Genomic DNA, 25,110 nt, shown 5'->3' on the forward strand with positions numbered 1-25,110 from the left:
GCAATAGAAACATTTGTACTCAATTGCCTGTAAGTTCTCCTCCAAGAGAAGAGAAGTTTGTCTTATAAAGAGAGGGTCAAAAATCACATGATACCAGGTTATAATTCAGAAAACACAAGCTTTCAGAGCCTCAGTCCTTCTTCAGTTGTTATGAAGAGATATTGAGCAGTTTAGGCCTATTCTCTCTGGAGTTTACAAGAATGAGAACAAATCTAATTTGAGGTCAATGAGATGCTAAAGGGGATTGACAAAGTAGATGTAGAGAGGAGAGATGGTAGGAACGGCCAATGCCGGAGAATCTGAGATAACAGCGTGTGGAGTTGGATGAGCACAGCAAGCCAAGCAGCATCAGAGAAGCAGGGAAGCTGACGTTTTGGGTCGAGACCCTTCTTCAGAAATGGGGGAGGAGGAGGGGATTCTGAAATAAATAGGGAGAGAGGGGGAGGTGGATAGAAGATGGATAAAGGAGAAGATCGGTGGAGAGGAGATAGACAGGTCAAAGAGGCGGGGATAGAGCCAGTGAAGGTGGGGAGTTAGGGAGGGGATAGGTCAGTCCTGGGAGGACAGACAGGTCAAGGAGGCGGGATGACGTTGGTGGGTAGGAGATGGGGGTGGGGCTTGAGGTGGGAGGAATGGTTAGGGAGGGGGGGACAAGCTGGGCTGGTTATAGGATGCGGTTGTGGGAGGGGAGATTTTGAAGCTTGGGAAGTCCACATTCATACCCTTGGGCTGCAGGGTTCCCAAGCGAAATATGAGATGCTGTTCCTGCAGCTTTCATTTGGTGTCATTGTGGCACTGTAGGAGGCTCAGGATGGACATATCGTCCAAGGAATGGGAGGGGGAGTTGAAATGGTTCGCGATTGGGAGGTGGATTTGTTTGTTGCAAACCGAGCGGAGGTGTTCTGCAAAGCAGCCCCCAAGCATCCGCTTGATTTCCCCAATGTAGAGGAGGCCACAACGGCAACAGCGGATACAGTATATCACATTGACAGATGTGCAGGTGAGCATCTGCTTGATGTGGAAAGTCTTCTTTGGGCCTGGAATGGTGGTGATGGGGGAGGCATAGGTTTAGCACTTGCTTCAGTTGCAGGGAATGGTTGGTGGGGGAGTGGGGCTGGAGGGGAGTGTGGAGTGAACAAGGGAGTCACGGAGAGAGTGGTCCCTCCGTAAGGCAGATAAAGATGGGGAGGGAAAAATGTCTTTGGTGGTGGGGTTGGATTGCAGATGGCGGAAGTGTCGGAGGATGATGCATTGGATTTGGAGGTTGGTGGGTGGTATGTGTGGACTAGGGGGATTCTCTGAGGGCGGTTATTGTGGGGAGGGGGTGTGAGGGTTGAGTTGCGGGAAAAGCAGGAGACACGGTCAAGGGCGTTCTCGACCACTGGCGGGGGGGGGGGGGCGGCGGCGGGGCGGTGAAGTTGCGGTCGTTGAAAAACGAGGATATCTGAGATGTCCGGGAGTGGAAGGCCTCATCCTGGGAGCAGATGCGGTGGAGGCAAAGGAATTGGGAACAGGGGATGGCCTTTTTGCAGGAAGGTGGGTGAGAAGAGGTGTATTCTGGGTAACTGTGGGAGTCAGTGGGCTTGAAATGGATATGGGTTTCCAGGTGGATGCCAGAGATGGAGACAGAGAGGTCCAGGAAGGAGAGAGAGGTATCGGACATGCTCCAGATGAATTTAAGGTTGGGGTGGAAGGTGTAAGCAAAGTGGATGAACTGTTCAAGCTCCTCGTGGGAGCACGAGGCGGCGCTGATACAGTCATCAAAGTAACGGAGGAAGAGCTGGGGAATAGGGCCAGTGTAGCTGCGGAAGAGGGACTGTTCCACGTATCCTACAAAGAGGCAGCCATTGCTTGGGCCCATGAGGGTGCCCATGGCCACCCCCTTTGTCTGTAGGAATTGGGAGGAATTGTTGAGGGTGAGGAGGAGTTCGGCTATTGAGCAGTTTTTCTGCTGCCTCCGCCTCCGCGCTTATTTCTTTAATTGTGAGCCTAACCCTCCCTCTACTGATCCCTTCTCTGGAGGAGAAGGTGGAGGAGGTGGAGAGCGTGGCTGGTGTCACAGACATAGGTAGGGAGGTCCTCTGGGTGCTCCGGTTTCCTCCCACAGTCCAAAACCAGCCCAGTTCTTCCCCTCCCCCCGCTGCATCGCAAAACCAGCCCAGCTCGTCCCCTCTCCCCATTGTATCATCACAACCAGCCCAGCCTGTCTCTGCCTCCCTAACCTGTTCTTCGTCTCACCCATCCCTTCCTCCCACCTCAAGCCGCACCTCCATTTCCTACCTACCACCTCATCCCGCCTCCTTGACCTATCCGTCTTCCCTGGACTGACGAATCCCGTCCCTACCTCCTCACCTATACTCTCCTCTCTACCTATCTCGTTTTCTCTCCATCTTCGGTCCGCCTCCCCCTCTCTCCCTATTTATTCCAGTTCCCTCTCCCCATCCCTGTCTCTGATTAAGGGTCTAGGCCCAAAACATCAGCTTTTGTGCTCCTGAGATGCTGCTTGGCCTGCTGTGTTCATCCAGCCTCACATTTTGTTATCTTCCATCCATGGACTCTATTTACACAGCTCACTGTTGTGGAAAGGTGGCCAACATCACCGAAGACCCATTGCACCCCAGTAATGACCATCTACAACTTCTTCCATACAGTAACTTCAAGGATAGCTCTCCTCTGCCATTATTAGACTCATAAATGAACTCTCTAACTTCAAATAATGTTGGTCTTTTTAATATTGATCTTGTTTATGTTGATCTTGCCTAGCGTATGTCCTGTGCTGTGTAACCTGCATGCCTTACTCTAAGTTTTTTTTTCAGTCTCTGATCTGTATGTCCTTGCTTACTGTGATCAGCCTTCACTGCTCGGAGAGAATGCTTTTCTCTGCAGTTAGGTACATGTGACAATAAATCAAAGCAAATCAAATTCAGAGTGCAGTGGATGCTGGGATATTGAATAAATTTAAGGACGAGGCCAACAGATTTTTCGTGGGTTGAAAGCTTATGGAAACTGGGCAGGAAAGTGGAGTTGAAAGGACGGCACGGCGGCTCAGAGGTTAGCACTGCTGCCTCACAGCGCTAGGGACCTGGGTTCGATTCGAACATCGGGTGATGCTCTCTGTGGAGTTTGCACGTTCTCCTTGTGTATGTGTGGATTTCCTCTGGTTTCATTTCACAGTCCAAAGATATGTAGATTAGTCATGTTAAGTTGTCCATAGTCTCCAGGAGTATGTGGGTCAGCTATGGGATGGGTAACAAAAACTGCATGAGCCATTGAAGGCACTTCCTGTAAATGAATACTAAAGAAGCAATGTAAAGGGAAACAGCGTTTTTACTGTGCATGGAGGAGAGTGCCAATTCTTTAGCAACCCAAGCATAAGTAGAAAAGGAGACAATGAATGGTTGCTGACGGAATTGAGATGGAACTTTGAAGGAAGTAAATATGCAGTGCTACAGGCTTAGAGTGGGACCATTTGGAACTCAGTGATTTCTTTTCCAAGGAGACAAATGGCTAGCTCTGCAGTTGTACTGTGTAAAAGACAGCTCCTCGCGCAGCAGTATTCCTGTGAAACATTCGCTTTGAACTGTATGCTCAGCGCACTCCCCTGATTGTGGGCCTCTCTTCAAAGTCACCGTTATGTTTCAGGTGGCCACTCATTATTGACCGATCCGGCCAAGCCAGCACCTTCCTAAGATACCGTGACACCAACTTTTACGACGCTCTCAACCCTGGGCACATGCAGCCTGAAGTTCTCCGACTCGGGCTCCTTGGAGCTATAAGGTAAACAATTACACACGTTGCCGGAAAAGCTCAGCATGTCTGGCAGTATCTGAGGAGAGAAATCAGAGATAATCAGAACTGATGGTAGCTAGGGAATTGCCAGTTTTTATGCAGAAGTTAGGATGCGGGGAGGGAGTAAACAACAGGTGGGGGTAGAGCCCAAAGAGAGAGAGAAGAAATGTTGGGCAGACAAAGAATTGGTCACAATCCAGCTGGGAGGGTGAATAGCTGTTAATGGAGACTATGTGGTAACAAGGCCTGGTGTGTGGGGCTGGGTGGGGGGGGGTGGCGGTGGTGCGCTGGGACATAGCAGAGTTTAGGGCCTAAAATTATTGAATTCGCTATTGTATCCAGAGGGCTACAGGGCCCCCAAGCGGAAAATGAGATGCTGTTCTTCCAGTTTGCGCTGAATTATGCTGGAACACTGCAGCAAGCCAGAGACAGAGATGTTGGCCTGGGAACAGGGTGGTGTATTAAAGTGGCAGGCAACTAGAAGCACAGGATCTTTTTTGAAAGCAGAACATAGATGTTCTGCAAAGCGGTCACCAAGTCTATGCTTCATTTCCCCAGTGTAGAGGAGATCACATTGTGAGCAGTGACTGCAGCAGACTAGTGTGTATGAACTGCAGGTAACGTGCAGGTGAGCCTGGAAGGTATGTTTGGGCCCTTGGATACTGAGGAGGAAGGAGGTAAATGGGCAGGTGTTGCACCTTCGCTGGTTACAGGGGAATGTGCCGTGGAGCTGGGGGGGAGGTGCGTGGGAGGTTGGGTTAGGGGTGAAGGAAGTGTGGACCAAGGTGTCCCTGAGGGAATGGTCCATGCGGAAGACTGACGAGGGAGGGCAGGGGAATGTGTGTCTGGTGGTGGCATCTCTGGATGTGGATGCTGATGGGATGGCAGGTGGGAATAAGGAGAACCCTATCGCTGTTGTGGGAGGGAACAGAAGGGGTGAGGGTTGAAGTGTGGGTGATGGGTCGGACCTGGTTGAGGGCCCTGTCGACAACAGAACTGGGGAGTCCTTGGTTGAAGAAGAATGTAGACATTTTGGAGGCTGTTTTGTCAAAGTTGGCCTCATTGGAACATATGCGATGGAGACGGAGGAACTGAGAGAATGGGATGGAGTCTTTACAGAAATCAGGGTGTGAGAACATATAGTCCAGGGAGCTGTGGGAGTCAGTGGGTTTGTAATGGATATTAGTGGCCAGTCTATCTCCAGATATGGAAACGGAAATGTTGAGGAAGGGAAAGGAGAAATCAGAGAAACCAGATGAAAGTGAGGGCATGTTGAAAATTGGAAGCAATATCAATGAACCTTTCAAATTCAAGGTGAGAGAGGAAAGCAGCACCAATGATATCATCGATGTATCAGAGAAAGAGTTGTGGGTGGGGGCTGGAATAGGACTAGAACAAGAAATGTTCCATGTACCCCATAAAGAGACAGGCAGAACTAGGGCCCATGTGGGTACCAACGGCCACCCCTCTTACCTGAAGAAAATGAGAGGAATTAAAACAGAAGTTGTTGAGGGTGAGGATGAGCTTGGCCAAGCAGAGAAGGGTGGTGGTGGGTGGGGACGGTTCAAGCCTTTGCTCCAGGAAGAAGCGGAGACCCCTAAAACCCTCCTGGTGGGGAATGGAGGGTTAAAGGGATTGCACGTCCATGGTAAAGTGGAGGCTGCTGGAGCCTGCAAGCTGGAAATTCTGAAACTGGAGAGAAGATGGAATCAAGGTAGGAAGAGATGAATTCTGTTCTATCTGCCCAGACAGTCCTGTTTGTGGATTTTTGGAGAGAGGTAGAAGCGAGCTGTGTGAGGCTGGGGGAGCTATCAGCTTGGAGGCAGTGGGACCACATTTCATGCGGCAATGGCAGATTGCCGGATGAAATGAGGTTGGTGAGTGTGGTAGAAACAATAGCCTTTGTGCCATAGTGAGGTCATAGCCCAGGGGAAGGTAGGAGGAGGTATCTGAGAGGTGGTGCTCAGCCTCTGCAAGGTAGAGATCAGTACGCCAAACAACAACACAACCCTTATCAGCAGGCTTGATGACAAAGTCAGGGTTAGATCCGAGAGTATGGAGTGTAGCCAGTTCGGATGGAGATAGTTTGGATTGGGGGAGAGGGGGTAGAGAAATTGAGATGACCAATGTCACATTGACAGTTCTCAGTGAACAGATCAAGAGCAGTTAAAAGGCCAGAGGAAGGGGTCTAGGTATCGGGAGAGTGTTGGATCTAGGGTGAAGGGTTCTCGGGGATGGGGAGAGGACACTTGTTTAAAGTAAAGGGCATGGAGGCGAAGACGGCAGAAGAAGAGTTTGATGTCATGTGATGCCTGAAATTCACTAAGGTAGGGACTCAGAGGGATAACGCTGAGGCCTTTGCTGAGTGCAGAATGTTCAGCATTGGAGAGTGGAAGGTTAGTGGGAATGGTGAATACCCGACAGGGATGGAGTCCATGGGAAGAGGAGGAGGTTTCGAGAGGGCCATGGGTATATCTGAATGTTTATGTCTTGTGGGCGCTGATGCCTGAAAGGAAAAGAAAAAGTTTCTTGTTAGCACGAGGAATGAACTGGAGGATGAGGTGGAACTGCAGAGTGGTGTAGCCCTGAGCCAGCAGGTTGTGATGCTGTTGGTGGGAAAGGTCAAAAGTGTAAACAATTAGTTTGGGTTTGAGATCAACAGCTATAACATCAAACGTCACAGGCTTCAAATAATTTTTATGAAGTGTTGTCGGTATTGGTCATTCTGAACCTGAGAATGTCAGACACACTGGCATCAACTCTCTACTGCCTGGTACTCTGTCAATGTCTGCTGCATCTTACACTATCAGAGACAGTCAGACGCTTCTGTTACACTGTCAGACATTGCCTGCTCATTATACTTTCGGAAATGGCCTATTGCATTGCTGGACATTGTTTATTATACTGCCTGGTTTTGCCTGTTGCACTGTCAGATGCTGCCTTTTATACTTTAAAGACCTTTAACAAGGTCCCACATGGCAGGCTAGTCATGAAGGTTAGGTGGCTCGGGGTCAAGGGAGAGCTAGCTAACTGGATTTAAAACTGACTCGATGGTAGGAAGCAGAGGGTGATAGTCGAAGGTTGTTTCTCGGACTGGAGGCCTGTGACTAGTGGTGTGCTACAGGGGTTAGTGCTACGACCTTTGTTATTTGTAATTTACATAGATAATCTAGATGTGAATGTCCAAGGCATGATTAGTAACTTTGCAGATGATACAAAATTAGGAGGCATCATTGATAGCGAGGAAGGTTATCAAAAATTACAGAGGGATCTTGATCAGTTGAGGAAGTGGGCTGAGGATTGGCAAATGCAATTCAATACAGATAAGTGTGAGGTGTGGAAAGTCAAACCAAGGTGGGACTTATACAGCAAATGGTAAGGTCCTGAGAAGTGTTGAGGAACAGAGGAACTTAGGAGTACAAGTACATAGTTCGTTGAAAGTGGTGTCACTGGTGGACAGGGTGGTGAAGAAGGCATTTAGCATGCTGGCCTTCATCGGTCGAGGCACTGAGTATAGGAGTTGGGACACTTTGTTACAGTTGCACAAGTTGTTGGTGAGGCCGCATATTGGTGTACACTTTTGGTCACCCTGTTATAGGAAAGACATAGTTGAACTGAAAAGTTTGCAAAGAAAATTTGAGGATGTTGCCAGGACTAGTAGGGCCCGAGTTAGAAGGAAAGGTTGGACAGGATAGGGCTTTCCTCCTCAGAATATAGGGGAATGAAGTGTGATCTTATTGATGTGTATAAAATCATGAGGGGCATGGATAGGATGAATAAGAGTGGTGAGCATTTGGAATGAGCTGGCAGAGAAAGTGGTTGAGGCAGGTACAACAGCATCCTTTAAAAAACATTTGGATAGGTACATGGATGGGAAGGGTTTAGAGGGATATGGACCAAATACGGATGACTGGAGCTAGCTGAGTGGGCACCATGGTCAGCATGGACCAGTTTGGGCTGAAGGGCCTGATTCCATGCTGTATTACTCTATGACTCGATGGCTGGGGGAGGAATAACAATTAATGTAAGGGCAAAACAGCAGGTTAGCAGGTGACGAGGAAGCTTCACTCCGTTGAAAATTAGGAAAAAAGTTAAAGGGAAGGAGAACTTAAAATACAGCTGTTAGTAACGGAGGTAATAGGACCCAAAAAGAAGATGCAAAACCTGGCATAAGGGTAGTTTATCTGAATGCTCGGAGCATTCGAAACAAGATGGATAAGTTGACAGTGCAAATCATGGCAAAAGGGTATGATTTAGTGGCCATTACAGAGACATGGTTGCAGTATGGACATGACTGGGAGTTAAATATCCAGGGGTATCAAACTGTTCGGAAGGATGGACAGGAAGGTAAGGGAGGTGGTGTTGCTCTGGTTTTTAAGGATGATATCAGGGCGGCAGTGAGAGATGATATAGGTTCTACTGAACAAAAGGTTGAATCCATTTGGGTGGAAATTTGGATTAGCAGGGAGAAGAAGTCACTGATAGGTGTGGTCTATCGGCTGCCTAATAGTGACATCGTGGTGGGACGGGCAATAAACCTAGAAATAGCTAATGCATGTAAAACTGGTACAGCAATTATCACGGGGGATTTTAATCTACATATTGATTGGCCAAACCAGGTCGGTCATGGCAGACTTGAGGAGGGGTTCATAGAAAGCATCCACGATAATTTCCTTGAACAATATGTATTGGAACCTACGAGGGAGCAAGCTATCCTAGATCTAGCCCTGTGTAATAAGACAGGAATAATTAGTGATCTCACAGTTACAGATCCTCTCAGAAGGGGCGATCACAGTGTGGTCGAATTTAAAATACAGGTGGAGCGTGGGAAGGTTAAATCCAGTACCTGTGTCCTGTGCTGAAACAAAGGAGACAATGAACGAATGAGGGAGGAGTTAGCTAAGGCTGAATGGGAGCAAAAACTTTATGGTGGGTCAATTGAGGAACAGTGGAGGGCTTTCAAAACGATTTTTCACAGTGCTCAGCAGAAGTATATTCCAGTGATAAGGAAGAACCGTAGGAAAGGAGAGAGCCAGCCATGGATGTCTAAGGAAATAAAGGAAAGTATTAGATTGGAAAAAAAACACATACCATAAAGCAAAGAGTAGAGGGAAACGAGTAGACTGGTAAATCTTGAGAGTCCAACAGAAAGCCACAAAAAAGTTACAAAGAAAAGTAAGACAGATTATGAGAGTAAACTAGCTCAGAATATAAAAACAGGCAGCAAAAGTTTCTAGAAATATGTAAATTGTACAAGAGTGGTGAAGATAAACATTGGTCCTTTAGAGGATGAGAAGGCCAATTCAATAAATGGGAATGAGGAAATAGCCGAGACACTAAACAATTATTTCATGTCAGTCTTCACTGTGGAAGATATTAATAATATGCCAAAAACTAATGGCAAGAAGGTTATAGCAGGTGAGGACCTAGAAACTGTCATTATCACTAAAGAGACAGTGCTGGGCAAGGTAATGGGGGGGGGGGCGCTAAAGGTAGACGAGCCTCCTGGCCCTGATGAAATGCATCCCAGGGCACTAAGACAAGTGATGGGGGAAATAGCAAATGCACCAGTAATTATTTACCAAAATTCACTGGACTGTGGGGTGGTTCCCACAGATTGGAAAACAGCCAATGTGATGGCACTGTTTAAGAAAGGAAGTTTACAAAAAGCAGGTAACTATAGGCCAGTTGCTTAACTTCAGTCGTGGGGAAAATGCTGGAATCTATCATTAAGGAAGAACTAGCAAGACATCTGGATATCAGTTGTCCCTTCGGGAACACCCAGCATGGGTTCATGAAGGGTAGGGCATGTTTAACTAATTTGATGGAATTCTTTGAGGACATTACTTGCATGGTCGACAATGGGGAACCTGTGGATGTGGGGTATCTGGATTTCCAGAAGGCATTTGACAAGGTGCCACACCAAAGGCTGCTACACAAGATAAAGTTGCACGGTATTACAGGTAATATATTGACATGGATAAAGGATTGGTTGACCAGTAGAAAGCAAAGAGTAGGGGTAAATGGGTGTTTTTCTGGTTGGCAGTCAGTGGCTAGTGGTGTGCCTTAGGGATCAGTGTTGGGATCGCAATTTACAATTTACACAGATGATCTCGAGCTGGGGACTAAGTGTGGTGTGTCGAAATTTGCAGATGACACTAAGGTGAATGATGGAGCAAAGTGTGCAGAAGACAATGAAAGTCTGCAGAGGGATATAGGTAGTCGAAGTGAGTGGGCAAAGGTCTGGCAGATGGAGTACAATGTTGATCAGTGTGAGGTCTTCTATTTTGGTAGGAATAACAGAAAAATGGACAATGTTTTAAATGGTAAAATAATTGCAGCATGCCGCTGTGCAGAGAGACTAGGGTGTCCTTGTGCTTGAATCGCTGAAAGTAGGATTGCAGGTGCAGCAGGAAATTAAAAAGGCGAATGGAGTTTTGTCTGCCATTGCTCGAGGGATGGAGTTTACAAACAGGGAGGCTATGCTGCAGCTGTATAGGGTCCTGGTGAGGCCACACCTGGAGTACTGTGTGCAGTTTTGGTCTCCTTACTCAAGAAGAGATATACTAGCACTGGAGGGGGTACAGAGGAGATTCACTCAGTTGATTCCAGAGTTGAGAGGGTTGGATTATGAGGAGAGACTGAGTAGGCTGGGATTATACTCATTGGAATTCAGAACAATGAGGGGAGATCTTATAGAAACATATAAGATTATGAAGGGAATAGGTAAAGTGGAGGCAGGGAGGTTGTTTCCGCTAGCAGGTGACACTAGAACTAGGGGGCATAGCCTCAAAATAAAGGGAAGCAGATGTAGGACTGAGGTCAGGGGAACTTCTTCACCCAAAGGGTTGTGAATCTGTGGAATTCCCTGCCCAGTGAAGCAGTTGAAGCTACCTCGCTGAATGTTCTTACGGCAAGGCTAGATAAATGTTTGAACAGTAAAGGAATTAAGGGATTATGGTGAGTGGGCGGGTAAATGGAGCTGAGTCTCAAAAAGATCAGCCATGATCTTATTAAATGGCGGGGCAGGCTCGAGGTGCCAGATGGTCCACTCCTGCTCCTAGTTCTTATGTTCCTGTGACTGTGTGCATGTATATCACACAACAATGAGGGGCATGATTCAGATACATGAACTGCAGTGAGATATAGGGCAGTGTAGTAAAAATGCCAGGCAGATTGAAGGCAGAAAGATGGAGGATAGAGCTATGAAGGGCAGATTGGTGGCAGATAGAAATTGAAAGGAAAGAGATGGAGGGCAGAGATATAGAGGGCTGAGGGACGGAGGGCAGAGAGACGGAAGGTGGATGGACAGAGGGCAGATGGACAGAGGGCTGAGGGATAGAGGACAATGGGATGAAGAACCATGAGATAGAAGGATAGCAAAGGAACGCTGATGAATGGTGTACTTGCCTCAAGGTACGGGAAGATGCTTGTGATCGACATGATGGAGGTGAATATGTTTCAAGCAGTGAGCAGGATATTTGACCAGATCGAGGCAGGCCTGATGGAGAACCTGTTGAATAAGGAATTACTCCAAAAGTACAGGTAAAGACAGTAATCATCCTGTGAGATTCCAGTCCTGCTGAGCTATTCTTAACATCTGTCTCTCTCTGTATGTCTTTTAAACTGTTCTGGAATAGTGGATTTGAAACCCACCACAGCAGAATGTGGAATTAGAACTACATAAAAATCCGGAAGGTGTATGCCGACCCCATGTAACCACTGTCAATTTTTGTAAAACCCCATCTGATTCATCTCAGTGTTTGATGAATGGAGCCTATATACATCACTTTCAGTGCGAGTCTACAATGACTAATGGAGCCGATGAAAGGCCCTGCATAGCCAACGTGCAACTGAGTCCAACGTTTACCCAGCCATTCCCACTAATGTGGCGGAGCTGCTGGTGGTAATTTTTGTTCTGGTTGGCACTGTGGCCCTGCCCCACCAATGTGGCTACATCTGCCTCCAATCTCGGCCACAGATAAAGCTACTCACTAACATCTTCATTTTGGAGACTACTGGATGGCCCTGGTAGAGTTCAACCAGTATTTGGCAGTGAACTTTGCTCAGGATAATCACTCTCACTCTCCATAACAATATGCCACCTTCGACTGTGAGCGGGTCTCTCTAGTCCAGAAAGATTTTAATTTCTAGCTGTGATGGCCCTACGATTCCCCTGTTAATACCGATTATTTCAGTTTGGAATGGACTGAATCTTTCTGTGCCCAAAGTCTGACATTGTTAGCTGTGACTGGGAGTGTGTCCATAAAATTTAATATCATTCCATTGGGGATACCACCAGTGGTGTGTCTGCTAATGGGAAACAGCTAAATCTATCAGTACTCACTATTCAGCCTCCCAGATGGTGCTCTAACTTGTAATTATAAGCATTTAGTATTCAAGCCCACCGCTGAAATTGCTCTGAAGCTACAGGTGACACTGCCTTGTCCTCTTTAAAGAGATCAAGTAGGGGTTTGTGGTCCATGATTATCACAAAGTTTCACCCGCAAAGTTATTGGTGGAACTTCCTGACTCTAAATTTGACAGCCAATCCTTCTTTCTCAATGTGGGCGTATTTATACTCGGCATTAGCCAAAGTCCTGGATGCATACACTGTCGTGCATTCCTCTCCACTGGGCCACCTATGAGCTAATACTACTCTCATGCCATTCGGGGAAGCATTGCATGTCAATACCAGATCTTTCTTGGGATTATAGTGTGCCAAAATCTTAGGTGACAATAGCTGTTTCTTTATTGAAAGTTAGGGCTTGTCTCTGCAACTATTTCTAACACTGACCCTTTTTTAGGAGTTTGATGGAAAGGTGTCAGGATGGATGCCAAGTTATGCATAAACTTGCCATAATAATTTACCAGCCTAAGGAATGACCTAAGCTCCGGTAAAGACCTGGGAGCTGGGGCACTTTGATCACCCTCACTTTATCTGCCAATGAATGTAACCTGGTCTTGCCAGCTCTGCAGGCTAATTAGGTCACTTGGGTGGTCTGGAACACACATCCAAGTCATCTATGTGTTCCTTATTAGATTCCCCTGTTATTGGGACATCATCTAGATAAATGGCAACCTGGGCCTTGCAAAATGCTCTCTGTTGTCAGCTGAAAAAAATGCCATAAGCGGCAGCCTCATATATCGGTACAAACCCTTATGAGTATTCATTGTAGCATGCTTCTGGGAATCCTGGTCTGAACACAACTACAAGTGAGCATGGCTCATGTACAGCTTCAGGAAAGGCAGACTCCTTGAAGGCTTTGTGTATAAATCATCTATGCAAGGGATTGGGTATTTATCCAGCTGCAAAAATCCTCACAAGTGAACTGACTTCACAACTGGTAGGACCAGTACTGCCCTTTCCACAAACTGGACTGATTTGATGATTCCTTCGCTTTCCAGCCTCCTGATTTCTGCCTCGAGTTTTGCTTGTTTTTCTGATGATTAGGCCAGTTGTGGTACCTGTTTGAAGACCAGTAGGGCTTCACCCAGTAGGTGATTTTGCATAGTTACATCATAAACCCCATGTGGCAGAAGGTCTCTCAGCAATCTGGCTGACCTTGTTACAATCATTACATCTTTCCCCCTCTGAGTCTAAGGACACAGGCTGGTTCTTTGAGATAGTAAGAAATGCTGATGCTGGAGTCAGAGATAACACAGTGTGGAGCTGGATGAACACAGCAGGCCAGGCAGCATCTTAGGAGCAGGAAAGCAGACGTTTCAGATTGTGACCCTTCTTCAGAAAATAGAACATTGAACATAGAACAATATAGTGCAGAATAGGCCCTTTGACCCGCGATGTTGCGCCGACCTGTGAACTAATCTAAGCCCCTTCCCCTACACTATCCCATCATTATCCATCTGCTTATCCCTAAATACCCCTAATGTGGCTGAGTTAACTACATTGGCAGGCAGGGCGTTCCACGCCCTTACCACTCTCTGAGTGAAGAACCTGCCTCTGACATCTGTCTTAAATCTATCATCCCTCAATTTGTAGCTATGCCCCCTTGTACAAGCTGAAGTCATCATCCTCGGAAAAAGACTCCCACTGTCCACCCTATCTAATCCTCTGATCATCTTGTATGTCTCTATTAAATCCCCTCTTTAGCCTCCTTCTCTCCAATGAGAACAGACCCAAGTCCCTCAGCCTTTCCTCATAAGACCTTCGCTCCAGGCCAGGCAACATCCTGGTAAGGAAGTGATAATGGGAACTGCAGATGCTGGAGAACCCAAGATAACAAACTGTGAAGCTGGACGAACACAGCAGGCCAAGAGAACCTCTGATGAAGGATCTAGGCCCGAAACGTCAGCTTTTGTGCTCCTGAAATGCTGCTTGGCCTGCTGTGTTCATCCAGCTTCACACTTTGTTATCCTGGTAAGGAAGAATGGGTACTCTCTGCATCCTGTGAACGTATGATTAGGAACAGTGAATAAAACTTTCTTTGTAGAGGTGAGTTTGAAGATGAATCTTAAAAGAGACTGAGAATAACCAGATAGACATGTTTTGGTGAAAAATTGCCGAGTGCAGTGTCAATGCAGCTGACTGGCCAGAGATTCACATCCACATGGTGGACTGCCTCCTTGGTGCCTGTTCAAACATGACACTGAGCAATTGCAGAGCACCAAAAGGGGCAAGTAGTGTTGTCCACATAAGGTCGAGGACATAAGTGGAAAGTGGGATGTGGGGAGCAGAGATATTTTAGGGAGCTAACAAAACAGGGCTCAGCAGAGGTTAAAGTCTCCAGAACAAGGAACAGGACAAAGAAGATGGAAAGAGTCAGGGATGTTGTACTTAAATGCATGCAGTATGCAAAACAAGGTAAATGAGTTTGTAACATGATAAAAACCAAAAGAACTGCAGATACCGTAAATCAGGCACAAAAACAAAGTTGCTGGAAAAGCTCAGGCACCAGACCTGAAACGTTAACTCTGTTTTTTCCTTTACAGACGCTGCCAGATCTGTGGAGCTTTTCCAGCAACTTTGTTTTTGAGCTTGTAACACAGATAGAAATTGGCAGGTATAATGTAGTGGGTATCATAGAAACATGGCTGTAAGGGGATCAGGGCTGGAAACTAAATATCCAAGGCTATGTGTCCTATCAAAAGAACATTCAGATGGGCAGAGGGAGTGTGTGCCTTGTGAGTAAGAAATGAAATTAAAAAGCAATAACAAGAAGTGATAACAAAGTGTGAAGCTGGATGAATACAGCAGGCCCAGCAGCATCTCAGGAGTACAAAAGCTGACATTTCGGCCCTAGGCCAATCAACAGAGAGGGGAATGGGGAGAGGGTTCTGAAATAAATAGGGAGAGAGGGGGAGGTGGACCGAAGATGGATAGAGGAGAAGATAGGTAGAGATGAGAGTATAGGTGGGGAGGTGGGGAGGGGATAAGTCAGTCCGGGGAGGACGGACAGGTCAAGGAGGTGGGATGAGGTTAGTAGGGAGGAGATGGAGGTGCGGCTTGGGGTGGGACGAAGGGATGGGTGAGACGAAGAACAGGTTAGGAAGGCAGAGACAGGCTGGGCTGGTTTTGGGATGCAGTGGGGGGAGGGGACGAACTGGGCTGGTTTTGGGATGCAGTGGGGAAGGGGAGATTTTAAAGCTTGTGAAGTCCACATTGATACCATTGGGCTGCAGGGTTCCCAAGCGGAATATGAGTTGCTGTTCCTGCAACCTTCGGATGGCATCATTGTGGCACTGCAGGAGGCCCATGATGGACATGTCGTCTGAGGAATGGCAGGGGGAGTTAAGATGGTTCGCGATTGGGAGGGGCAGTTGCTTATTGCGAACCGGGCAGAGGTGTTCTGCAAAGTGGTCCCCAAGACTCCGCTTGGTTTCCCCAATGTAGAGGAAGCCACACCGGGTACAGTGGATACAGTATACCATGTTGGCAGATGTGCAGGTGAACATCTGCTTAATATGGAAAGTCATCTTGTGGCCTGGGATGGGGGTGAGGGAGGAGGTGTGGGGGAAAGTGTAGCACTTCCTGCGGCTGCAAGGGATGTGCCGGGTGTGGTGGGCTTGGAGGGGAGTGTGGAGCGGACAAGGGAGTCACGGAGAGAGTGGTCTCTCTGGAAAGCAGACAAGGGTGGGGATAGAAAAATGTCTTGGGTGGTGGGGTCGGATTGTAGATGGCGGAAGTGTCGGTGGATGATGCATTGTATCCGGAGGTTGGTGGGGTGGTATGTGAGGATGAGGGGGATTCTCTTAGGGTGGTTATTGCGGGGGCGGGGTGTGAGGGATGTGTTGCGGGAAATGCGGGAGTTACAGTCAAGGGGGTTCTCGACCACTGCGGGGGGGATGTTGCAGTCCTTGAAGAACGCGGACATCTGGGATGTGCGGGAGTGGAATGCCTCATCGTGGGAGCGGATGCGGCGGAGGCGAAGGAATTGGGAATAGGAGATGGTATTTTTGCAGGAGGATGGGTGGGAGGAGGTGTATTCTAAGTAGCTGTGGGAGTTGGTGGGCTTGAAATGGACATCAGTATCCAGCTGGTTGCCTGAGATAGAGACAGAGAGGTCCAGGAAGGTGAGGGATGTGTTGGAAATGGCCCAGGTGAACTTGAGGTTGGGGTGGAAGGTGTTGGTGAAGTGGATGAACTGTTCGGGCTCCTGTTGGGAGCATGAGGCGCCGCTGATACAGTCGTCAATGTAACGGAGGAAGGGGTGGGGTTTGGGGCCAGTGTAGGTGCGGAAGAGGGACTGTTCCACGTAACCTACAAAGAGGCAGGCATAGCTGGGGCCCTTGAGCCATGGCCACCCCCTTTGTCTGTAGGAAGTGGGAGGAATCGAAAGAGAAGTTGTTGAGGGTGAGGACGAGTTCGGCTAGGCGGATGAGGGTGTCGGTGGTGGGGGACAGGTCGGGCCTGTGGGACAGGAAGAAGCGGAGGGCCTTGAGGCCATCTGCATGCGGAATGCAGGTGTATAGGGACTGGACGTCCATGGTGAAAATGAGGTGTTGGGGGCCAGGGAATTGGAAGTCCTGGAGGAGGTGGAAGGCGTGGGTGGTGCCACGGACGTAGTAGGGATTTCCTGGACCAAAGGGGAGAAAATGGAGTCCAGATAGGTGGAGATGAGTTCAGTGGGGCAGGAGCAGGCTGAGGCAATGGGTCGACCAGGACAGGCAGGTTTGTGGATTTCATATAGTGTTGAAAGACATACAATCTGTGTGGATAGAGCTGCAAACATAAAAAGACCTTGATGGGAGAGATCAGTGATAATGGGAACTGCAGATGCTGGAGAATCTGAGATAACAAAGTGTGGAGCTGGATGAACACAGTAGGACAAGCAGCGTCTTAGGAGCACAAGACCTTGATGAGAGTTGTGTGATGGCCTCCTAGCAGTAGGGACAGAAAATAAATCAGGAGATAGCAAAGGCATGTAGGAATAATCACAGGGGGCTGCAGTATGCAGGTGGATTGGGAAAATCAGGTTGGTGGTGGATCTCAAGAAAAGGAATTTGTGGATTGTCTGCAAAATGTATTTTTTGAAGCAGCTTATAGTAGACCCCACTGGTGAACATCGAATTCTGGGCTTCATGATGTGTAATGAGGCAGTCTTGATTAGGGAGCTGAAGGTGAACGACCCCCTAGGTGGCAGCGACCATAATGTGATGGGATTCACCCTGCAGTTTGAGAGGGAGAAGCTGGGATCAGATGTAACAGTATCACAACTGAGTGAAGGTAAGTACAAGGACATGAGGGAGGAGCTGGCCAGAGTTCATTGGAAGGAGATCTGAGCAGGGAAGACAGAGGTGCAGCAATAGCAGCAATCTGGCTGACCTTGTTGCAGTCATTCCATCCTTCCCCCTCTGAGTCTAAGGACAGAAAACTCTTCTTCCCTTCACTTCATTTTTCCGCAGAAGGGTCCTGAACCGAAAAGTCAGCACTCCTGCTCCTCTGATGCTGGCTGGCCTGCTGTGTCTATCAAGCTCCACACTGTGTTATCTCTGACTCCAGCATCAGCATTTCTTACTATCTCAAAGAACCAGCCTGTGTCCTTAGACTCAGAGGGGGAAGGATGTAATGATTGTAACAAGGTCAGCCAGATTGCTGCTAGATCATCATGTCTAAGCCTACACTTCGAAAGAGCCATTCATTTCTTCTGACTCTCTCTTCCTCTTCCCCCCTTTCCCTCCAAATTTCCCTTTCATGATTTTAACCATTTTCTACCTTTTGAGTGTGTCACCACACCAGTTTGAAACACCTCAGAAGAACCTTCCTTTAACCTTCTCTGCTCTGAGAATGATCCGACCTTCTCCAGTCTCCCCACATAACTCAAGTCTCTTATCCCCTGTGACCATTCAATAGACAATAGACAATAGGTGCAGGAGTAGGCCATTCAGCCCTTCAAGCCAGCCACCACCATTCATTATGATCATGGCTGATCATACACAATCAGTATCCTGTTCCTGCCTTATCCCCATAACCCTTGATTCCACTATCTTTAAGAGCTCTATCCATCTCTTTCTTGAAAGTATCCAGAGACTTGGCCTCCACTGCCTGCTGGGGCAGACCATTCCAGATGTCCACCACTCTCTGGGTGAAGAAGTTTTTCCTCAACTCTGTTCTAAATGGCCTACCCCTTATTTTTAAACTGTGTCCTTTGGTTCTGGACTCACCCATCAGCGGAAACATGCTTCCTGTCTCCAGAGTGTCCAATCCCTTAATAATCTTATAATTCTTGTATACCACCTTTTCAATTGTCTCAATCGCCTTCATATCCTCCCTAAGTCACTGTGTGCAAAATTCAACACCTTTGTGGCCAAACTAGGGTTTGTTTAGCTGTAAATTTAATTTAAACTCTTCATCTGTTTATTATAGATCTTGATTTATAAAGCAAAAGATCTTATTTATACTTTTTAACTGTCTTCTCACAAGATAATGCATGGCTTAGAAAGGGTGGACGCTGGGAAGTTGTTTACGTTAGATGGGGAGACTAGGACCCGTGGGCACAGCCTTAGAATTAGAGGGGGTAAATTTAATATGGAAATGAGGAGACATTTCTTCTCAGAGAGTGGTGGGCCTGTGGAATTTGTTGCCACGGAGTGCAGTGGAGGCTGGGACAGTAAATGCCTTCAAGGCGGAGATCGAAAAATTCTTGATCTCACAAGGAATCAAGGGCTACGGGGAGAGTGCAGGGAAGTGGTGTTGAAATGCCCATCAGCCATGATTAAATGGCAGAGTGGACTCGATGGGCCGAATGGCCTTACTTCCACTTCTACGTCTTATGGTCCTAACTTGACCTGCCTCAACCAATAGTCTTTACTACATACTCCCATATATTTCCTCTTTAAAATGACATCATTCTTCTCTCTTTTTGATCTACTATTTGAATCTTTGATTATCCAGCTGAGAAGTATCCTACAATACATTAGCAATGTGAAAGGATTTATAAAAATGTAACTGTTGTTCATGCCTTTTCTCTTGATAGGTTTCTTTCATTGATTAGACCTGGAGATGGGCCGGAATATTCTCGCAATGAATTCTCTCCAGCAAGGACAGAAAAATTCCAAATGGTCTTTATCACCAAATTGCAGAATCTCCCTGAAGAGCTGCTCACCATCTTCTATCCAATTCAAATCGTCATTAAATAACCAAAACATCAACAATTCAGCACAATCCCAGATTTCCAAAGAGCCTGAATCTGATCAAGATCCTTCTCTGTTGAATGTCCGGCAATCCTCTTTGTTAAAGTCTTTCTCCAAGAATTAAGTTAAAAAAAGGCATTTCTCCAACAATCTGTAGGAAGGAACTAGACAAGCCTTTAGATTTTGAATTTTTCTGTCTTTTTAGGTAATGAATCTCAGATTTTCTTGGAATAAATTGTGATATCAGTTCCAGTTGTAATTTATGGTGAAATAAACACTGAATCAAATTCCCTCTGTAAATGTCAGTACATCCCTACAAAGCTTCATTCCTCAATCCAACTATGGACCATGACTTCAGTCACAGAATAGAATACTTACAGTGTGGAAACAGGCCCTTCGACCCAACACATCCACACCGACCCTCAGATTGTATTGCCCAGACCCATCTCCCTGTAACCCACTTAATCTACACACCCCTGAACGTTACACGGCAATTGAACATGGCCAATCCACCTAGCCTGCACAGCTTCAGGCTGTGGGAGGAGACCAGAGCACCTGAAGGAAACCCACACAGACAAAGGAAGAATGTGCAAACACCACACAGTCACCTCAGGGTGGAATCCAACCTGGGTCCCTGGGGCTGTGAGGCAGTAGTGCTAACCATTGAGCTGCTGTCCGCCCTAATCTCTCTCTGATCTCTCCCTGTAAGTCTTGGGATCACAATTTGTTATCTGACACCACTGTGAAACACCTGGGGGTAGCTTATTGTGTTAAAGGGCTATAAAAACACATGTTATTGTTGTCATTATATGCCGGTCCCCATCCTCTTCCAGGATGCTGGAGAAGATCAGCAGCTCTGGCAGCATTATGGAGAGAGAAACAGAGTTAACGTTTCAAGTTCAGAGACCCTTCTTCAGAATTATTAGTAGTTTGGAAAAATTGATATTTATGCTGTGGGGGCAGACAGTAGAGAAATAATTGTTTTCTCTCCACAGATGCTGCCAGACCTACTGAGCTTCTCCGGCATTCTCTGTTTTGTGCCTCAAGGTAAGGATCTGTTTTGGGAATCTGAGATCTTTGAACAGTTTTGGAATTTTCTCCAAAGTATAGAATGTGTTTGTTTGAAAAACATTTCTGTTTGATGAAGCTAGCTCCTTCCACTGTAACCCCTATCCAACAATAAAACAACGCTGACCAGAGCAACATGAAAGTAGCACATAAGTACCACTGAGCAGGTGACCTGGTCATTATTCCATTGCTGTTTATGGGAGCTTGCAGTGTTAGATTAGCTCCTAATTTCCTGCAGTACAACGGTGGTTCACTTTACAAAGTCAAGCACTATGATGGATTTTGTGGTGATGTAAAAACAAGCTTTCATTTACGGACAGTGACTGTGTTAGGACAGTAGTCGAAAGATCAAATTACACCCGTTCTAAATGGATAGATGTGCTCAGGAGGTCAATGTTAAAAGGAAGGGGTTTGAATCCACAAAAGCAGCTGTTAAAATACAGCTCAACCCATTCAGTGGACAATAAAGCTCAGGATTGTAACTTCATCACTCAATCTGTCAATATTTGTAAATCCATCTCACAATCGAACCTCCCTCTGCTACACTTTGTATTCTGCAAGTGACATAAAGTTATACAGCCATAAGAAATAAAGCAGGAGTAGGCTGTTTGGGCCCACATCTCTCCATATTTCCAGTTTGTTTGAATACACAGTACAACCACTTCTCCACATTTTCACATTGATATTTCATAATCTTATTTAATTCATTGTTTGATTCAAGAAGAATTACAACGCTAACCTTTTGCCAGCATTTCCACACTCAGATACCTATCATGATAGACAATAGGTGTGGGAGTAGGCCATTCGGCCCTTCGATCCAGCACCACCATTTATTATGATCATGGCTGATCATCCACAATCAGTATCCTGTTCCTGCCTTATCCCCATAACCCTTGATTCCACTATCTTTAAGAGCTCTGTCCAGCTCTTTCGTGAAAGTATCCAGAGACTTGGCCTCCACTGCCTTCTGGGGCAGAGCATTCCATATATCCACCACTCTCTGGGTGAAGAAGTTTTTCCTCAACTCTGTTCTAAATGGCCTACCCCTTATTTTTAAACTGTATCCTTTGGTTCTGGACTCACCCATCAGCTGGAACATGCTTCCTGCCTCCAGAATGCCCAATCCCTTAATAATCTTATATGTCTCAATCAGATCCACTCTCATCCTTCTAAACTCAAGAGTATACAAGCCCAGGATAATAAAATGTGAGGCTGGATGAACACAGCAGGCCCAGCAGCATCTCAGGAGCACAAAAGCTGACGTTTCGGGCCTAGACCCTTCATCAGAGCTTTGGTGCTCCTGAGAGCTCTGATGAAGGGTCTAGGCCCGAAACGTCAGCTTTTGTGCTCCTGAGATGCTGCTGGGCTTGCTGTGTTCATCCAGCCTCACATTTTATTATCTTGGAATCTCCAGCATCTGCAGTTCCCATTATCAGTATACAAGCCCAGTCGCTCCAATCTTTCAACATATGATAGTCCCGCCATTCCGGGAATTGACCTCGTGAACCTACGCTGCACTCCCTCAATAGCAAGAATGTCCTTCCTCAAATTGGGAGACCAAAACTGCACACAGTACTCCAGGTGCGGTCTCACCAGGGCCCTGTACAGCTGCAGAAGGACCTCTTTGCTCCTATACTCAATTCCTCTTGTTATGAAGGCCAGCATGCCATTAGCTTTCTTCACTACCTGCTGTACCTGCATGCTTGCTTTCATTGACTGATGTACAAGAACACCCAGATCTCATTGTGCTTCCCCTTTACCTAACTTGACTCCATTGTGATAGTAATCTGCCTTCCTGTTCTTTCCAACAAAGTGTATAACCGCACATTTATCCACAATAAACTACATCTGCCATGCATCTGTCCACTCACCTAGCCTGTCCAAGTCACCCTGTATTCTCATAACATCCTCCTCACATTTCACACTGCCACCCAGCTTTGTGTCATCACCAAATATGCTAATATTACTTTTAATGCCTTCATCTATATCACTAGTGTATATTGTAAACAGCTGCGGGCCCAGCACCGAGCCTTGTGGAACGTCACTGGTCACTGCCTGCCATTCCAAAAGGGACCCGTCTATCACTACTCTTTGCTTCCTGTCAGACAGCCAATTTTCAATCCAACTCAGTATTTTGCCCCCAATATCATGTGCCCTAATTTTGTTCACCAATCTGTTATGCAAGACTTTATCAAAGGCTTTCTGAAAGTCCAGTTACACTACATCCACTGGTTCTCCCTTGTCCATCTTCATAGTTACATCCTCAAAAATTCCAGAAGATTAGTCCAGCACGATTTCCCCTTCGTAAATCCATGCTGACTCTGACCTATCCTGTTACTGCTATCCAAATGAATCGTAATTTCATCTTTTATAATTGACTCCAGCATCTTTCCCACCACTGACGTCAGGCTAACTGGTCTATCATTTCCTGTTTCCTCTCTCCCTCCTTTCTTGAAAAGTGGGACAAAATTAGCCATCCTCCAATCGGCAGGAACTGATCCTGAATCTATAGAACATTGGAAAATGATTACCAATGCGTCCACGATTTCTAGAGCCACCTCCTTAAGCACCCTGGGATGCAGACCATCAGGTCCCGGGGACTTATCAGCCTTCAGACCTAACAGTCTATCTAACACCATTTCCTGCCTAATATAAATACCCTTCAGTTCATCTATTACCCGAGGTCCTTCAGCCACTATTACATCACGCTACAAACTCCCTTCTCCTGGCCTGTCTCCTCACCCATCTCTCCTCCTCCTCTTTCACATTACCCTTCCTCACTCCCTCTCTCCTCTTTCAATCTCTTCCCATACCCTGTTCCATCCCTATACCCTTTCTCCTTCTCCTGATCCCTCCTCTCTCTCTATCCCTTCCCCCATCCCCTCCCGAGGAACATCTCCAGTGCCTCTGCTACTAATGCAAACCCTACACCATGACAGGTCATAGCCAGTCGAATCTCCCCCATTGCACCAGTCACTCATTTCCTGCTCCCCATATGTTATGACCATATAATGATAAGTTTTAATCTACAATTGAGAGGGAGAAGGGAGAATTGGAAGTGTCAGTATTGCAGTTGAACAAAGGGAACTATGGAGCTATGAGCGAGGAGCTGGCCAAAATTCAATGGGACAATACCCTCGCAGGGAAGACAGTGGAACAAAATGGCAGGCATTTCTGGATATAATGCAGAAGGTGCAGGATCAGTTCTTACCAAAGAGGAAGAAAGATCCTAAGGGGAGGTGGGGGGGAGGTGCCGTGGATGACAAGGGAAGTTAAGGACTGTATAAAGATAAAAGAGAAGAAGTACAACATAGTGAAGATGAGCGGGAAGCCGGAGGACTGGGAAAGTTTTAAAGAGCAACAGAGGTAACTAAAAAGGCAATACATGGAGAAAAAAAATCAGTTACGAAGGCACACTGGCCAAAAATATAAAGGAGGATAGTAAAAGCTTTTTCAGGTATGTGAAAAGAGAAAAAAGTTAAGACTAAAGTTGGGCCCTTGAGACAGAAACGGATGAATTTATTATGGGGAACAAGGAAATGGCACATGAGTTGAATAGGTACTTTGGATCTGTCTTCACTAGGGAAGACACAAGCAATCTCTCAGATGTAATAGTGGCTGAAGGACCGAGGGTAATGGATGAACTGAAGGGTATTTATATTAGGCAGGAAATGGTGTTGGATAGACTGTTAGGTCTGAAGGCTGATAAGTCCCCGGGACCTGATGGTCTACATCCCAGGGTGCTTAAGGAGGTGGCTCTAGAAATCGTGGACGCATTGGTAATCATTTTCCCATGTTCTACAGATTCAGGATCAGTTCCTGTGGATTGGAGGGTGGCTAATGTTATCCCACTTTTCAAGAAAGGAGGGAGAGAGAAAAGAGGGAATTATAGACTGGTTAGCCTGACGTCAGTGGTGGGAAAGATGCTGGAGTCAATTATAAAAGATGAAATTACGACTCATTTGGATAGCAGTAACAGGATAGGTCAGAGTCAGCATGGATTTACGAAGGGGAAATCGTGCTTGACTAATCTTCTGGAATTTTTTGAGGATGTAACTATGAAGATGGATAAGGGAGAGCCAGTGGATGTAGTGTACCTGGACTTTCAGAAAGCCTTTGATAAAGTCCCACATAGGAGATTGGTGAACAAAATTAGGGCACATGGTATTGGGGGCAAAATATTGAGTTGGATTGAAAATTGGCTGTCTGACAGGAAGCAAAGAGTAGTGATAAACGGGTCCCTTTCAGAATGGCAGGCAGTGACCAGTGGGGTACAGCAAGATTTGGTGCTGGGCCCGCAGCTGTTTACAATATACACTAGTGATATAGATGAAGGCATTAAAAGTAATATTAGCAAATCTGCTGATGACACAAAGCTGGGTGGCAGTGTGAAATGTGAGGAGGATGTTATGAGAATACAGGGTGACTTGGACAGGCTAGGTGAGTGGACAGATGCATAGCAGATGCAGTTTAATGTGGATAAATGTGAGGTTATCCACTTTGGTGGCAAGAACAGGAAGGCAGATTACTATCTCAATGGAGTCAAGTTAGGTAAAGGGGAAGTACAACGAGATCTTGGTGTTCTTGTACATCAGTCAATGAAAGCAAGCATGCAGGTACAGCAGGTAGTGAAGAAAGCTAATGGCATGCTGGCCTTCA

The 25,110-nt window shown here is 46.5% G+C and overlaps 1 protein-coding gene across 5 annotated transcripts in view; it reads left to right on the forward strand.

Annotated features, from left to right (window-relative positions):
• The window catches only part of LOC125463096 (IQ motif and ankyrin repeat domain-containing protein 1-like), a 297,864-nt gene extending 276,811 nt beyond the window's left edge, over window positions 1-21,053 (forward strand). For 3 of the 5 annotated variants that reach the window (XM_059640902.1, XM_059640913.1, XM_059640905.1), the window contains 3 exons: window positions 3,643-3,777; window positions 11,206-11,334; window positions 19,227-21,052. In XM_059640902.1, coding sequence (XP_059496885.1) covers window positions 3,643-3,777; window positions 11,206-11,334; window positions 19,227-19,389 — 427 coding nt within the window. In that variant the 3' untranslated portion in view covers window positions 19,390-21,052. Of the gene's footprint in view, window positions 1-3,642; window positions 3,778-11,205; window positions 11,335-19,226 lie in introns of all 5 variants that reach the window. The other 2 variants (XM_059640918.1, XM_059640908.1) reach the window with 2 other exon arrangements.
• Window positions 21,054-25,110: the final 4,057 nt, after the last annotated feature.

This window comes from Stegostoma tigrinum, chromosome 2 (assembly GCF_030684315.1).
Source record: "Stegostoma tigrinum isolate sSteTig4 chromosome 2, sSteTig4.hap1, whole genome shotgun sequence".
Lineage (NCBI taxonomy): Eukaryota > Metazoa > Chordata > Chondrichthyes > Orectolobiformes > Stegostomatidae > Stegostoma > Stegostoma tigrinum.